This window comes from Scophthalmus maximus, chromosome 6 (assembly GCF_022379125.1).
Source record: "Scophthalmus maximus strain ysfricsl-2021 chromosome 6, ASM2237912v1, whole genome shotgun sequence".
Classification (NCBI taxonomy): Eukaryota; Metazoa; Chordata; class Actinopteri; order Pleuronectiformes; family Scophthalmidae; genus Scophthalmus; species Scophthalmus maximus.
Genome location: NC_061520.1, coordinates 9,565,347 through 9,582,037, shown reverse-complemented (window position 1 = coordinate 9,582,037; position 16,691 = coordinate 9,565,347). Strand labels below are relative to the sequence as shown.

Below are 16,691 nucleotides of genomic sequence, written 5' to 3'. Positions count from 1 at the left end.
TTGCATAAAGAAAGCCTATATATTGGTCTCTGTACTGCATTAGTCACACATGACAAACACTGTTTCGAGGTTTATTGTATGATTAAATGATTTGTGTACTGTTCAAACTATAAAAGGTAAAATGTTCCTTACAAGTGTTTAGGTAGCAAATTAAATTAATTACATGGACTATACTGTATAACATGACCAGCATGTAGACGTTGCATTTAAATTAGCATAGTATATACTACACTTGGAATAAGACATGAGGACATTTCTGCATCTTACCTTGGGAAGATGATCTTAATCTTTCACACCATCGCCAACCACCGCTCCATCTCTCAATCATAATATAAGAAGGCATTGTCGTTTTGTTACAAACAGTGACTCCATGTTAACCTCAGTTAACCTTGGTAGAGATTCTTTTAAAAGTACATATCACAAATGAGGCCCTGTCTACTGGTTTGTATGTTTCGTGGGCTCTTGCTGGAATTTTTCTGACAGCTCCTCTTGTCTTGACCTCTGTTCTGTTGTCAGTGTGGGATCTGAAAATCCTGGAGGATCAAGAATATTGGGAAAGGCATAAGAATGTTTTGTTCAGCTGACAGGGAAACGATATCTGCATCTATTAATCTCCTCGAGGGATCGCTCTGAAATTAGTGTATATAACAAATCAAATCAAGAGCTGGGCACATTTATGGAGCCGAGGGGCTTTGTCTCTGACAAATCAATCACTTATCTTTAAAAAACAAGAAATAAAACATCTGTCAAACTTTTGTTTTGTTGGTTGGGTGTGTTTTTGCATTTTTTCCTGTGGTAAGGCATGTTAAGATCCTTTGTTTCCTCATTAAGACATACTGTGCACTCACAATGTAAATGAACTCATATAATGTGTTTACATACCATTGGAGCCACTTTCCTTCCATTTGAGCTTGTTGTCTTCGGTGTGTCGTGTCCATGTGGAGCGGAAGCTCACCAGCTCGGCTGTGATGTGAGCGAGGCTCCACTGAAGACCTCTGGAGCTCTCCTTCCACAGATTACTATTGAGAAACAACAATTTCATTTTTTTAGCTTCCCTTTTTTCCCATTTGTTTTCTTGATTAATTTCACACAATGAGGTTCAGATAATTGTTTCTATATATTTTCTCCATGCCATTCTTGTGTTTACTTGACGTGTCCTCTCAAAGGGATAGCTTTAGACTTTATGAGACTCTATTATTCAATTCCGTGCCAAGAATTGGATGAGAAGATGGATATTAGTCTTATGTCTTGTTCCTGAAATGTAAAGCTACAACCAGAAGCTATTTATCTAATTCTAGCACTAATGACTTGAGGTAACTGGTAAATAAATTCATTCCAGCAATTCCAAAACCCGCTAATTATCACATTGTATCTAATCTGTAAAAAAAATGTGTAAAAATGAAAACATGTGATTGTTGTCCCTATGCAATTAAGTCACCAAATAGTTCTCTTTGCTGAGAAATTGTCCCCCACATTCACCCAGTAAAACCACAAAAAGTTAATTAGTGAGCCAATGTATTTCCCCAAAACTTTGCAAAATGTACATTACCTTATCATTCAGTACCATAACCACATTTTTGAATACGCTTCCAACTGGTGTCACTGTCTTGTTTGCCTTGTCTCTGTGTATACCTGTTTCTGTTACAGGGGTCTGGTGGACCTGGATTCTCCTCCACCAAAGGGATAACAATCTTTTCCGCCATGTCCGTCAGCAGAGAGAATGTAGGATACACAATGAAGTCTATGAAACCTGCGAGAGCAAATGATGGCACATAAGCACTTTCTAAGCTGTAAAAATTGGAATTCTGTCATGCAATTTCTGTTACGTCAGCGAAGAAATTCAAATGAAGTTCAGTGATTTTAAAGGTCATATCTCTCAGCACTGAGCCTTAAAAAAAACAGACCAGCATGAACTATACACTGAGTGGCTTGTTACATTCGGAAAAAGGAACAAAATTGTTCCCCACAGGAAGAATGTTTTTTCACAAAAGACATCACGGTCAAGAAAACAGGTTTCAGAAGGTTTTTGGGAGACGTACCAATCTGGGACTCGGCAACCAGAGTGCTTTTTCGATCACACAGAGGAGAGAAGGGTAGACCGAGCTCCGCCTCTCTATCACCCTCACAAAGATAGAAAGAGAGAGAGAAGATATCTTAAAGGGCATCCCACACATCAACCAGACATAACTCCCCAAAGGTTATTTGGTTCCAACCCTGGTAACCTGTGACTTGTTCAAAGAGTGAAGTTTCTCACATGAAACAGGACTGCCCAACACCTCCTCCATTCTATTTCTTTTTGAAGTCCAGGCAGTGAAAACAGACGAGACACAGAGAGGAGATGACAACATACAGCAAGTCATTGCTGCATTGACTGTAATAACAGTCAGTCAAAGTACCAGCCTCCCAATGCCCAGCACGAGCCCTATTGAGCTGTATATTCCTTTAACCTTCAGTAGAAACAACGTCATTAGCTTCTTACAAATTCAATTGAGACTATCAGAGAAACATGTTAAAGCACCTCCACAACCTCTGGCTCCACAGAAGGTTACAGGTCATCTTATCTGCTTTTCACATTTACTATCCAATTCCATCCACAAGTGGGAGCCAACTGATTTTATTCCAAAGAAATGGAAAATTCTGCGCTGTCTTTCTCATTCTTGTGACTTTCTTCTGAACTGCCTCGTCATATTTTTGTTCTCCTATCGTGGGGGATTATCCCAGCTGTCCTAACTGCATAAGAACAAACTTCTAAACTCAGTTTTTCCTCCGTGCTTTGTAGATTTTAACAACATCAAATGGTTTGGTACATATCTGACTCATTCAGTCTCAGCAGATGTTTTACAGGCTTCCATTTGGAATAAGTTTCTAAGATCTAATCTGGCTTCAGCAACATTTTTTAAAAAGGCTTTCCTCTCTCTAACCATCTCTACTTAATACTCTACCTGTGGGGTTGTTGTTTTTACTCTGTCATAAACAGGGTCTTTGAAGGTTTCCCACTCTGACTTTTAGACTCGGATGAGTCATTTACAAAGCTGCTATTAAGTGTTCAACCTTTTGATGCACCAATCACGCTGAGATGATAACAGATCAAACCAGTCAGAGGTAGAAAAAATGTAAAAGAACAGAAGAGAACATAGCACAAATGATTTGAGCACACTGCAGCTCCAAAGAAGAGAATACATTTCCTTACCAATCTTCAGGAAAAATGTTAAGCTTAAGATCTGACATCCGCATTCACAAAAAGACTTTGACCACACTGACACAAACCCTGAGGCAAAAACAACACAGTAACGTAAACGCAAATCTGGTACCAAAGATACCATAAGGTTTTTCTCCTCTTTTTTTTGTTATTACTGTATTATATTAATATTTATTTTCTTACTGTCAACATATGCCATAATACTGTGTCTCAATATTTTCTGACTTCTCTACACTGTGTGTGACACCCAACTCCAACCTCACTCTTTATTATTCAAGTAGAACCTATATTGTTTCATAAAAAAAACATTTGGGCATTGTAGCTTTTAGCAAATGTAATTCTAATAGGAATAGATAGTGGATTTGTATGGGATTATTTTCAGATGCGGATGGATACACATTTGGTAGTCCGGTGAGTAATTACAGTATGGTGTGTGTGTGTGTGTGTCAGTCATATGTTATGTTATTGGTATATTCCTACATGATGATTTACTGGTTTTCTTCAATAGAGCTTAAATACAATTTATGATAATTTTTCATTCAAATGTATTTTTCAGATTTGACCAAAAATACCTAATCATTTTAATGGTTTTATCCTCTAAAATATGATTATTTTCTTGTTTCCTGAATCCTTCTGTGACATTAAGCTAAATCTCTCCTTTTTGGTTTCCATTTGAATTCAAATCCCAAACCTAAAGTTTAGCATACGAGCAAACCACACCATATACAGTAGCTGAGAATTGAGCTACAGCAAACAGCATTATTTAGAGTTTGTTGTTTTCGCCTGCTTCCAGTATCGCTATGCTAAGCTCAGCTAACCATCTGCTGACTCCAGCTATATATAATTACTGCAGCGACACGACAGTGGTATCAGGCCATTCATGCCACTGTCCGCAAGACAGTGAATAAGTGTATCTTGTAAAAAGTGAAAACTATTCCTTTTACCAAGACAAATGATTACCCATTGCAGCATTCTAAATTCTGTTTAATCTGTAAGTGTGATCATACGAATGCTGAAAGTAAGAGAAGAGAGGAGAAGAGAAGACAAAAGAGATGAAGAAGAGCAGATTTCCTACCTGTCTGAAAAACTCCTCCATCAGGGCTTTGGTCCAGCGAGAGTGCAGTGCCCAGGGCTTGGATGGATGGCTTATGTCAGCCGTGTGGAGTAACAGAGACAGTGCTTTGGGCTTGTCAATCCTGCTGTAAAAAAGCATAATGCATGTGATTTCTTGTTTTTGTTGTTGTGCTCCCAGACGTGTATGAAAAGCAAACTTAACACCAGTCAGCGTGACAGTAATTTGTCTGAATCTGCTGTGGTCATTCACTTTGTGACCTGTTGATGATGCAACACAGTGCGAGCAACAAGCACAGTCCATCAGTGTTACCGCTCTTGTTGTTGTAGGCAGGATTTCATCGCTTTGACTTGGAGGAGGTGGGAGGACATGTCTGTGGACAACACCATCTCTATCACCAGTGACCGCAGCTCCCTGTGAACGCGCACGCACGCACAAACACACGCAGGCGCACACACACGCAGGCGCACACACACACACACACACACACACAAACACACACACACACTTTACTTGTTGACCTTGCATGATGGCAAAGGACTAGTGTTAAAAAGGCAGGCAGGATGGCGCAGTGAGGTTGCAACCTTATTAGATTTCCTGATGGATTCTCTTGTTCCCATGGTAACAATGACTGCTAGAAAAAAGCCCAGTAGAGTATGCTGCTGGCGTTTATCTTTGGTGATATCTGCAGAGCTCTTCCATAAATAACAAAGTCACATACTGTATCTGTGACACATGAAGCTTCATCAACCACTATTAATACAAAAACTGTAGAGTATATACAGTGTGGGTATTTTGAAATCACCATCTGTGCTTTACTGTAGACAAGGTTGTTCTTACAGAATAAACAGAAAGTGAACCTTCTAGTTCAATTAGCCAAATTTGACTTTTACCTTAGTTGCCAATGTAAATCATAAAAAAATGACAATTTTAGCTTAATGACCACATCTCTGCTAGTTGGTGAAAAGCACATGTGACTCATTCACTATATCACTGCTGACAAGTGAATTAGTCATTAGGCAGCGATAGTAATGTTATCCATTATTGATTCATAAAGGAGGCATTTTATCTCAGGAGGTCAAAGATCAGGGTGGGCAGGCGGAGCAGCTCACAAGGACAATCCTTGACAGATGGACAATTAGGTTCCTGTCATGGGGCTTTTGTCCCCATCAATATGCCTCCCTAGATGTATACTCCAATAATGGTGCATTTGCAGTTGATGTGTTCTTTTGTAATTTCCTACTGTCAACATATGCCATGTTACTGTGTCTCAATATTTTCTGACTTCTCTACACTGTTTGTGACACCCAACTCCAACCTCACTCTTTATTATTCAAGTAGAACCTATATAGCTTCATAAAAACAAAAACCATTTAGGCGTTGTAGTTTTTAGCAAATGTTATTCTAATAGGAATAGTAAGTGTATTTGTATGGGATTATTTTCAGATGCGGATGGATACACATTTGGTAGTCCGGTGAGTAATTACAGTATGGTGTGTGTGTGTGTGTGTGTGGGGGGGGGGGGGGGGGGGGGGGTTTGGAAAATCTATGGCACAGACAAAAAGCTACTGACCCATCAGACTTTGCTCCACTGATGATATTTATCAGTAGGAAGTTTTCAGTCTTTTTCATGGGATTTATTGTCAATAAGAAAAATATACATTTAGTTCATGCTGGACTCTTTGACTATATGGGCATTTACTGTATTCATACTAGGTGGTTTAAAAACCTCTGTAGGTTAAAGGGCATCGTTGCCATGTTGGATGTCCCGTAACATCGTGTCATACCAACATATAAACGGAAAAACAAAGAACAAAACCTTTTTTACTACATTCGATTTTTCCTGTAAACTTTTATCCAATTTGAATGTTTAAGTTATTATTTTCTGTCATTATAAATCTTGTGATCTTACATCCACTCCTCTCGTGTCAAATTAATGAAGATGTTCATTTGATCGTCCTGCAGCAGCCGAAATGCTGCACTCAGGTGATGGCTTTCCTGTACCGCTCGGTCGTTGTAGATCAACGCAAACTCTGACCTGGAAAACAGAAAGTGCATGAGGAAGCATGAGAGGAAGGAGACAGGGAGAGAGTACGGTGCCAATGTACAAACGCTGTAATAGGACAGGATGGAGGTGGTGAGGACAAGATAAAAGTTAAGTCTTCAGGGAGTAATTAAATGCGTATGACTGCAGGTCTATAATGATGAATTCAAAAGTGCTACAGAGGAAGTGGGGTGTTTTTTAAAACTGGCACAGTGGGTATCAATGACTCACTTTAGCAAGGTAATTAACTAATTTCTCAGACAGGCATCCTTTGTCCAGTCATTTACAAAATCTACTTGATTAGACTGTTGAAATGGGTAACTAACTACACTGGGAAAAGTCTTCCATTCAACACTCAGTTGAGTTTTAAATGTCCTTTGGGAGAAAGTTTGTAGTTTCAGTGGCCAGCTTGAGTTCATTCAATGGTCTCTAATAATGACTTCATGGATTTCATGGAAGATTTCATGGTGGAAAAAAACATAGTCGTCACTTGCTTTGATGGGTCCATTATTTCCTAATAATGTCTAGTAGTGGCCTGGTAAAATTAATGTAATTTGGTAATAATCATTGTTAAGATAAAAAATCCCCCCGGAACAGAATATATTAGCTATAATTACCCATAATTACCACTAAATGACTGTTCATTTTGACAAACATTTATATGACTTTACCAACGACTTATCTTAACTGGCCCTTTTTATGAAATTATAGGAAACTACCTGTATAGTACCCATAAAATGCTACAGTACCAAACCACACACTGAAACCATTATATTTCATTGCTCTTTGGACCTAATTTTTATTCGACAAACATAAAATCTGCAAATGTCATCCAGCTGAGACGTGCAGAGCTTGAAGGATCCATGTGCTGCACAACATCAAGCTGTTCATTGTGTATTGTATATGATGGTGAAATGTTAAGTGTTTGGGGCAAACATTTTTATTTCCCCATGGTGAAAACTTTATTTGTAAAGAATATGAATTCAACCACTGGACACCAATACTCTTCATGAAGTAACAAACTACAAGGCTATAATAACCCGTTTTTAATGAGGTGAGTGTTTTACAGTGTTTGATATATTTAGGGTGGAGTGTGACTTTAAGATAGATGCTGCTTAGATACAATAAACAAGACATGTACTCTTTTCATGGACAAGCATCTTTGTGCTCTTTTCCCAGTATAACGCTTAATGATGATGATGGGTGCCAAGAGACTGCGTTCTTCAGCTCTCTTATGTGGAAAATCAACATCTAAAAATACTGTGTTCCTTCCATTAAAATATGTTTGCTTTAGACTGCTCTCTCTCTCTCTCTTTTCTTAAACTACCTTGCCATTTATATTTATCCGCTGAAATCTTGTACTACTTTACTGTTTCACAACAGGATATTGCATATATATATATATATGCATATATATATATAAAGCTGGTGTTTTTCTAAGAGAGGGTTAATAAAATGTTTGTCAGAAAAAGGGCTTACTTTGTGTGGATGTGAAAGTTGTTTGTGGTTCCCGTGTGTTCATAGTCATGGATCGCCGCAGCAAATAGCGATGCCATCACCTCGAGCTCGGTCAGCCAGTGCTTTTTTAGATACAAGAGACAAAACAAATGAACATTAAAATAAACTTTATCTGTAGCAGCTTGTACATGCCTTACATGTTAGTAATAACAAACAGTTGCAACATGTCAGAGTCATGATTTAGTTAGAGATGTTCGATCAAGGAACAAGTAACTGATCTGTCCATTTTCCTTAAAACAGAGACAGAATGACACTCAGTAGAGCACATACCTCCACCATGGACCAAGAGTCACCTTAAATTCAATCAAACCGCACCAAATCGTACACGAACATCCACGCATTATTATTTTTGAATGGGTTTGGGCCTGAGTGTCACAGATATATTAGGAAGAGCGGAAAAGATAATGAAACAAAATATTGTTGGTTTTGATCTTTTCATAAGGGTTTGCTGGAAATGAGAAAAACTATGATGAGGCAGTTGACCAATATGATAATCAAAATAAAGTGTGTGTGCAGTGTACCACAAGTCCAGAGCGCAGCAGCAGACAGTGCAGTGTTTGAGTCACATCAGCTGCATGAACATGGCTGTGGTAGGGGTTGCTATGTCTGCAGTATCCTCTCTCGAGTGCAGACAGGAACTCTGCCAGGCACGAGATGGGGATCTGCGAAATTCATTACATCATCATCAGAAGTGTGTCTGTGTAATTTGTACAAACGTAATCTGGCAACACCACAAACTGGAAATTAACCCCAAATACAATCTAAGGTTTTCCATCAAAAGCATTGACATCCATGAAAAATTGTCATGAAATCAAAAATTCAAAGACCTTAAAACGGCTGTTGAGCTCATATCTTGTGATCAGCTCAAAGAAAAGAGTTTGTAGAGCGTGATCAGAGCTGGCCGAGTTCAGAGCAAACACGTCAAAGTTCCAGCGGTCAACATCCTGAGGAAAAAGAGGAGAGAGTGACTGCAGTATTAATGCATACTTGTGCTGCGTATACTCTATCTTTAGTGATGTACGATTTATTGCATAAACACACGGCTCACTGTGAGATTTATGATAAGTCGGGGGCTTACCCTGAGGCAGTTTACGACAGCCGCAGGTTGGTCCGGCATGGCTGCCGTGTAGGCTCTCTTGAACATCCTGGAATAACGCAATGTTTATGTTGAGTTCAGTTAAAGTTCAGATGTTGACGCTGTGCAGTGAACTCGCCTAAGGAGCTGTTTATATAAATTCTCCAAAGTCCCTGTCCCCCTTGGAAGGATGTTTTAAAGAGAAAAGGAGGTCAATGTTTTACAGAGCAGTGCAGCTGTCTGTGTTTTCTGCAGCTGGAACTGCATACACATACTACATATAATAGAGTTTTATGGTACAATGCAATACTTATCTTATTTAACTGTATTGATGTGTCATGAAAAAAAACATGAAGCTGCACCACTGCTTCTGTATCTTCTCTACAGAAGCTGCATTGCTACTGCAAAGTATCAAACATCCTGACAGAATTACACTGGATTTGTTTAACATTGGTCCATTGGTAAAATCCCCTATCTGTCATGAAATCAACCATTTTATGATCCTGAACTATAATACAATGAGCAAATGCGTTGTTATACCTCTCCACAAATATCCCAGCCTGCACTGCATGGACAATGCTGCGGAACTTGGGCTTCTCGTCTGAGCGTCGCACGGGCCGTCGAACCCTCTGCGTGAAGGTGGACGCCAACCAGTCGGTGACCTCTGAAGGCACGCCGTCCGACTGCAGCTGCTGAAGATCATCTTCAGTCTCCAGACACTGCCTGAGAGAGGGACAACAGACACACAAAAATGTGGTATGAAGACGGAGTCGATGAAAACACTGGTTCAAAGTACTAAATGATCAGTGTCTTAGACTTTTTCTGAGCAGAAAAAAAGTACATGTAATGAGTTCTGCAAATCTTTCATTGCTTATTCAGAAAATAGCCCCTAACCCTACAAATCTTCAAAGGTCCCATAATGTAGAAAGTGAGATACCTACTATCTATCTAATTACTTTTGATTGTCAAGCAGGTCTAGGGGCAATCCAAATTCCGTGCCCCACTTCACATCATAACCTGGTTAAAAATGTTACACATTGAATTTTTTTTTAAACTTAATTAAAAACCTACATGAGATGTTGTTATAAATATGGTTTAAAAAGTCATTTCATGAACAGTGAAAAGGGTACAGTGTAATAAATAAGTTTCAAAGCATACAAATATATCGCTCTAAATCTCCTCTTTTATTGTGAAAGTTGCCTTGCAGTAAGAGGAAGTAGTATACGCGATGAAGAGTCATAATGGTCATTCATTGGTGAGTAAAATCTGAGATGCGCACACAGAGACCGGAAGTAGAGTGTGAGTGCAGTGTGGACTCTTGACTGACGTAGTCACAGTGAAAAAAAAAAGTCCGTGTAAAGTCAGTGCAAACAAATATGTAGTTGATGTCCCCGGATTATCTACTCGACAGTCTTAATCAGAATATTCCCTCCACATATTCTCGTAGTTTATCATACCGTCGCTCACGTGTTTGCATTAGCTCCACGTGTGTTAGCTCATTCGCCTACCGAGTTGATTGTATTAGCATTCATTGGCAAAGCGAATGGACTCTTAGCCATTGAGTAGCTAACCAAGCTTGCGCCGAAGCCTTTAGTTTCGCCGTTTTCGCCATGGAAACCTGAAGGATTTGTGAGACGGTGCTGGAGCTGTCCCGGTGACGCCCAGACCCCCCTCTACTTCGCGGGACAGACCACCGCCATGTCTGGACAGTGGTCCGCCACCTTGATCTTCGCGGGACACCGGGAGACCGAAGCCACGCCCTCTCTGAACACCTACCTGCCCACGTCTCTTCAGCCAAGACGGCAGAAGCTGCACGTTGGACTGAGGTACCACACTTTTATTGTATTGCTCTGTTGAGGGAAACTGCCAAACTGTTTTGGCCCAATCCATGTGCGCGTGTGCGCCAACTGAGTTTTGTGTGTATTTTTGAATTTGAGGTGAGCTGAAGGTTAGGTATATATTGATAGCTTGATTCATCTAATTGTTATTTCCATTTATGGGGAATTATTACTGTAACTTATGTGTTTACATTTGGTTGGTCTGGCTATGCAAGTCAGCCGATCACAGCCTTTTTTTCTGATTGACTGACTGACCTGACCTCAGCTGTATTGAGAAAAGTGTAAAATATGGGACCTTTAAATTAATAGTTATTGGCTTTCTGATCGATAGTTAGCTGAGATCAACTACTTGGATCAATCACGACACAAGTGTCTTTGCCAGTTGTCATTTTACCACCAAGTGTATAAATATTAAATGCCCCCATCTGAACACCCATGGAAGTGTTAGTCTTAAAATGAGGTGTGGTCAGGTACATGGTTGAGGCATTGAAAAGCTATTGAGTAACTCACTAACAAAAACCTAGTCTGAAGTGAATTGAGCAGTATTTTACTGTTATTTTATTTTACATTATTTTGTGCACAATGTGCATACACTATTGAACACAAAGAGGGTCTGTTTGTGGGCAAGGTCGGAGAGCACAAACAGCTCAGTTCACCCTGCTTAAAAGAGTTCTCTCTTACTTCACAGCTTAGCAGTTGTGATAGCAATATGCCAAGGTACACACACACTCCCTGGCTGGGAGATGGCACTCATAGGTTTATTGGCATTATTTCATATTACAACCAAAACACACCTGATTAAAAGACAACCCCTTGGAACCACACCCTTAATGCACCCAACTTGCACCAACTTTTCTTTTTAAAAGCATATTTTCCTACTATACTCTACCTTACTCCAATCTTAATGTAACTGAGACTGCCTGATTAAATGAAGACAAAATGAAGAGTAAATTAATAAAACCTTGTTCCATCGAGGTAAACTGCCTCTAGTAACGATGCTGTGAAATCCAGATTCTTTTTGACTTCTTCAAAGTCAACATCTTTCTCCTCCAGCTGCTTCAGCATGCTCCTGAGCCTGAAAGGAAAAAAAATATTCATTTGGATGGGAAAGATGCCCTTTTTAAAAGTACTGGGCAGCAGTTTCATCTCTCGAAAACTGCAAAGCGCTGACAGATAGATGTGATAGAGTGAAAAATGGTTGGTGGTTACAGTAGGTTTGCTTGAAAGTCTTCAATCACACTGGGTACAGCCATAAAGGTGATACAAATTGAACAAAATGATGGCGATGTGTGACAGGAGCTTTCTAACCGCAGCCCTCTGTGAATTGTCAGCACTTGTCACTGTCTCGAGAAAATGAAATGAGAAGTGCCTTTACAACAGGTTGAGAAATGTCCTCATGAAAGAGCTCATTTGGAAGCGATCTAAATGCCAAACGGTCCTAAGAAAGCCAGTGGCAAAAGGGCATCATTAGTGCCACATTTTCCATGAGGGGAAAACTTCCCATGGTCAGGGACTTATGTAACCAACATTTTGTCAAAGTGGCTCCGTGAAGAATTTTGTTTTTGCATTTTTGGGCCACATTGTGATTTCATCTGAGAACACATTGCTCACTCTTGGTTTTGAAACGATTACAAAAGAGAAATGCATCAATCACCAGTAGATCAAAAAATGAATGCTTTGAGCACGTCACCTAGATTGTACCCACCTGCAGTTTGTACTTTCAATCTCATCAGGAATAAAGCAAAACACTATAGTTTAATACAGTGTCTGATGAAAGATCCCACCCTCATTTTCTAGAACTTGAAGCTTTCTGCTTTGATTGGATTTTGTTTTCTCCCTGGCTGTTTGAAAGGGAGGTTTGTTTGATACGACAGCACATTTGTGCCACAGATAATTCCTCTGAAATATTGTGGTGGGCCGCCTGCATGGTGCCGTGACCAGGACGATAGTGCTCAAACTGCGCCAGGCCACGCAGTGGAGCCAACTCCTGCGGATGAGATGCTCACAGCTTTTCAAGTGTTTATCATGCTGGCAAGGGCTTCCAAAAGCTGTTGAGTCATAAAAATAGCATGCGTCTGAATACCACCGCTCACTTTCAATCTCAAGTAATCTTTTGTGATAGCACAGTCTTTTTTGTTTCAACAGTTTGCAGGAGAAAAGCCTCTGACAGGACATTTACAGGAAATTACTTGTCAAGTGCACTGGAGAAGCTTTGTTTATAGAGACAAATGACACATTTCCCTTTGGCGCAGACTCTGTTGAATCTCTCCACCGCGTAAAGTGTGAATTAGAGCAGTAATACAGAAGACTGAATGGTATCAGCTTTGTCAACACAAATCTTAAGTCGTATGTATAGAATGTACTTCACAAAGAGTAGGAAACAAAAACTTGAATCCACACCAGATTTTATCCCAATTCACCATCAAGTGCTTTGGATTGTCACTTGTAAAAATGCAATAACATGACATAAATAAATGTCACTTTCTGTCAATAACCCACAAACACCCATCAAGGTTTAGAGCTCTGAACCCTGCACACACTCATACATCAATGTGTTAACCAAAACAAAACCACATGACCCATCACCTCTGCAGCACATTTCCCTCCCACTGCAAAAGTATTAGCAAGATGAGTGTTCGCGCAACCACAGAGCAACAAGTGTTTGTTCACATGCTGCAAGTCAGATACAATCTCTATGAAAGCCTTACATGTTCAGGAAGAAGAATAACTTTCTGTGAAAATTGATTTTTTTTTTAAGGTAGGAATAAACATCTTTTTTTCCCCCTTGCAGTAACTAATGGAAAGCAGCTATTAGATGTGTCCAAAAAAAATCTACTGCATTATGATTCAGCACAGTTCAATGCATGGTGTATTTTTGAGTCACAAATTTCTATTGCTGCAAAACAAGAAAACTACTCCTACATCATGATATGTCCCAGACAGCCTGACTGCACCAAACAGTACTTAACTGTTCATTTAAAAAAATGAACCACATTGGTTCAAGTCCTCCAGCCTTATTTATGCAGTCACAGAGAGGCTGAGCATGTACAGTAGATAACTAATTATGACATAATATGTACTAATCTTAACCCTGTCTTACCTAGAGATGGGGATCTGCAGCCGTTTCTTACGGATTCGCACCAGTTCAGCCATTCCACACTCAAGCTGTGCACTAATGGACCCCAGAGTTCAATAAAAAAAAAAGTATGCAGTATGAAAAACGAAAATTATTGCAGAAAAGAAGAGTAAGCAGAAAAAGTTCTCCAAACCACCAACGCAAACTTTGTTCGTCCTGAGACAAGACTTGTGTTTCAACAGCTGTCCCACCCACTTCTGGGGGACATATTGCAGTTCACTCTGATTGGTTAGGCAGGCCAAAACTCTGTGTGTGTGTTTGTGTGTGTGTGTGTGTGAGAGAGAGAGAGAGAGAGAGAGAGAGAGAGAGAGAGAGAGAGAGAGAGAGAGAGAGAGAGAGAGAGAGAGAGAGAGAGAGAGAGAGACTTGTGTGTCTTTGTCAGTGAGCAAGTGTTTGTGTATATGCATACACCCGTTGTGTGAAGTGAGTTACTTGACCTGACTCACTGATGAAGTGTTGACTGCGAGGCTTTCAAGCCGTGTGTACTCAAATCCCAAATGAGAATTTTCCACGACAGCCGCAAATCAGGGAAATACACATAGAGAGTCTTCCAGTGAAACCCACCAGTCACCCTGTAACCAAAAATACACAAACAAAACTTGTCCTCGAAAGCCACCCACAACTGCCCGATAGTTTAAGTGCTGTTCGCAGAAAATAGAGTATAGTAGGGTAGAAACGCCGCCCTTACATTAAAAATAAGTTTTCAATGGCAGCTTTAACATGGTGCCATTTAAGCAGCTGTTTTCTACAAAAGTCACAAAGTGAAAAGAAATTTGACTAGACAAAATTCAACAAGATACTACAACGGCTGACACACACCCAGCGGTGGCAGCTTAAATCAACAGAAGCTCCAATCATTGTTAAGATCATATCAGCAATTTACATTACAACAGCAGAGCCAAAACAGTCTTAATGAGATGCCTCATGAATAAATGTTAGAGTTTTGTGTTTTGTGAGCAGCAAAAAGAGTCTGACCCTTGAGTGTCCATTGAAGCACCATAAATGGAAACCCAAAAGATCAGACACGACAATGAAAGTCGATGTCTCTCACAGTTGCAGGTCCTAAATCCATCACTAGTCTTTATTTGTAGAGCACTGAGTGAGCAGAGCTCCACCATGGCTTGGGAAAACCCCTGCTCGCTGTCGTCCTCCCTGCGTGTCCTGCTTTGGCTGCTGGGTCAGACTGACTCTCATGCTCCCATGCTCTTTGACATGACATGGCATATTACAAAAATTAAGAGACGTAACATTACGACACACAATTCTCCATCTCCATGTGTCACTTGAAGTTGCCTCTCTCTAACCAAAAGTAATGCTTCATGTCATAAAGATAGAGAATAAACACTCAATGGACTCAATCATATTCAGTCACGTCAATTAAAGATGTCTAATAAAGACAACACAAGATATTCATCTAGTTTCCTTTACAGTCAGTTAAAAACTGTAAACTAATTTCCCTCTGTGTTCCTGCCAGCCTCCATCTAACGTCTCTGTTTATATTCTAAACCAGTGCGTTATCTTTTTCCCCTACATTCGTCCGTCACCCCCTCAGTCTCCGTCTGATGATGACGAACATACACCCTCTGATCTGGCTCTGTCTACTGAATGACCTGTGGTAATTATTACTCACAGACTCAACACTTCAGAGAGAGAAATCTAGCTCTGTGGCCCCATAAATCACATTGAAATGTTACATGTGTCTGCATGGGAATGAGATGTTCATGACACTGAGGTTGCTGAGGAGCAAAGAGAGTGGTCTTGCGGGTGATACAATCTCTTTCCAGAAGAGAACAATCCACGGACCCAACCGTGATTGTGGCTACTTTTCAATAACAAAATAGTCTCTATGAAAAACCTTTGCACAGTGTGGTTTGTGGATCGTTCACAGTAACAAGATTGTGTTGTCTCAAAAGACACGTTAGTATTGAAATTTTAGTTACAATAGCATTTTGCCTCCGGGGATGGTCAATGTCAGTTTACCATCCGTTAGCCACAGCTCAGAGCTAATATCAGCTGACCTGCTGCATGGTCCTGCTGTCCTTTGGAGCAAGTTATGATGCTACCAGTAGTGTTTCTGATCAAAGCAACAATTTAGGAATTATTAAAGCCTTGCTGCAAAAACCTGTAACCTGTAAAACTGTTGTCCAATCAGCAGATTTACAACAATTATCATTTCTATAAGTAAATGTACATGTTTGCAAAAACTGTAGAGTCAGAAGAAGAAGAAGAATAAAACATCGGAGGGAGTATCTCACCTTTCCAGCGTGGTCTCCCATGTCAAGAGACGGAGATGTCTATCAGCTGCTTTGTGTATTTTACAAGTCGGTGTCATGACCTCTGGCTCCGAATGCTGCTGCAGCCCATGTGTGTGTGTTAGAGAGTTTGTGCCTCTGTGTGTTTCTATAAATTCAGCATACGTGATTGTCCCCTGTTTGAATGTGTGTGTACACCTGCAGTAGTTATTTTAATAAACGCTGCTCTGGTAACACAATGATATGTGTAGTCCTTCCCTCTGTGTACGTATGGGCTACTGCATTTGCAGTGTGTGCGCGTGTGTGTGTTTTTGTGTGCGTGTGATCTTCAGTGTTCCAATAGTCAGCAGGAATGGCTCTGCGTCACCATCACAATCAGGGGAGAGTCTTTATATCCGGACCAGAGTTTCCACCATTAACTGTCCTCAGGGTCTTGGGACAAGATCCACTGTGGGGCTGTTTGTTTGCATTCAAGGCCTTACAATATACAAACACATAACACATAATATAACACATAAACACACCCAATCGTACTGTTTAATTCTGTGCTTGTGATT

General features: G+C 40.1%; 2 protein-coding genes across 4 annotated transcripts in view; one reads left to right on the top strand and one right to left on the bottom strand.

Annotated features, from left to right (window-relative positions):
- Window positions 1-57: 57 nt before the first annotated feature.
- Window positions 58-14,094, bottom strand: LOC118308859 (calcium/calmodulin-dependent 3',5'-cyclic nucleotide phosphodiesterase 1B-like). Of its 3 annotated transcripts, none has more exons than XM_035630288.2 (14): window positions 13,847-14,094; window positions 11,708-11,821; window positions 9,449-9,631; window positions 8,912-8,978; window positions 8,661-8,777; window positions 8,355-8,495; window positions 7,795-7,895; window positions 6,184-6,309; window positions 4,584-4,685; window positions 4,275-4,395; window positions 2,040-2,121; window positions 1,633-1,750; window positions 883-1,019; window positions 58-533 (listed from the first exon to the last, which is right to left on the bottom strand). In XM_035630288.2, the coding sequence occupies exons 1-14, from the start codon at window positions 13,897-13,899 to the stop codon at window positions 436-438; spliced, it is 1,560 nt and encodes a 519-aa protein (XP_035486181.1). In that variant the 5' UTR covers window positions 13,900-14,094; the 3' UTR covers window positions 58-435. The 3 variants fall into 3 exon arrangements, with proteins under 3 accessions (XP_035486181.1, XP_047188304.1, XP_047188305.1); XM_047332348.1 differs by having other exon boundaries at window positions 4,275-4,398; window positions 13,847-14,093; XM_047332349.1 differs by lacking the exons at window positions 11,708-11,821; window positions 13,847-14,094 and adding an exon at window positions 10,480-10,708 and having other exon boundaries at window positions 4,275-4,398.
- Window positions 10,611-16,691, top strand: part of col2a1b (collagen, type II, alpha 1b) — a 105,454-nt gene continuing 99,373 nt past the window's right edge. The window contains exon 1 of the mRNA XM_047332346.1: window positions 10,611-10,734. The gene's annotated coding sequence lies outside the window, so the exon portion shown is untranslated. The remainder of the gene's footprint in view (window positions 10,735-16,691) is intronic.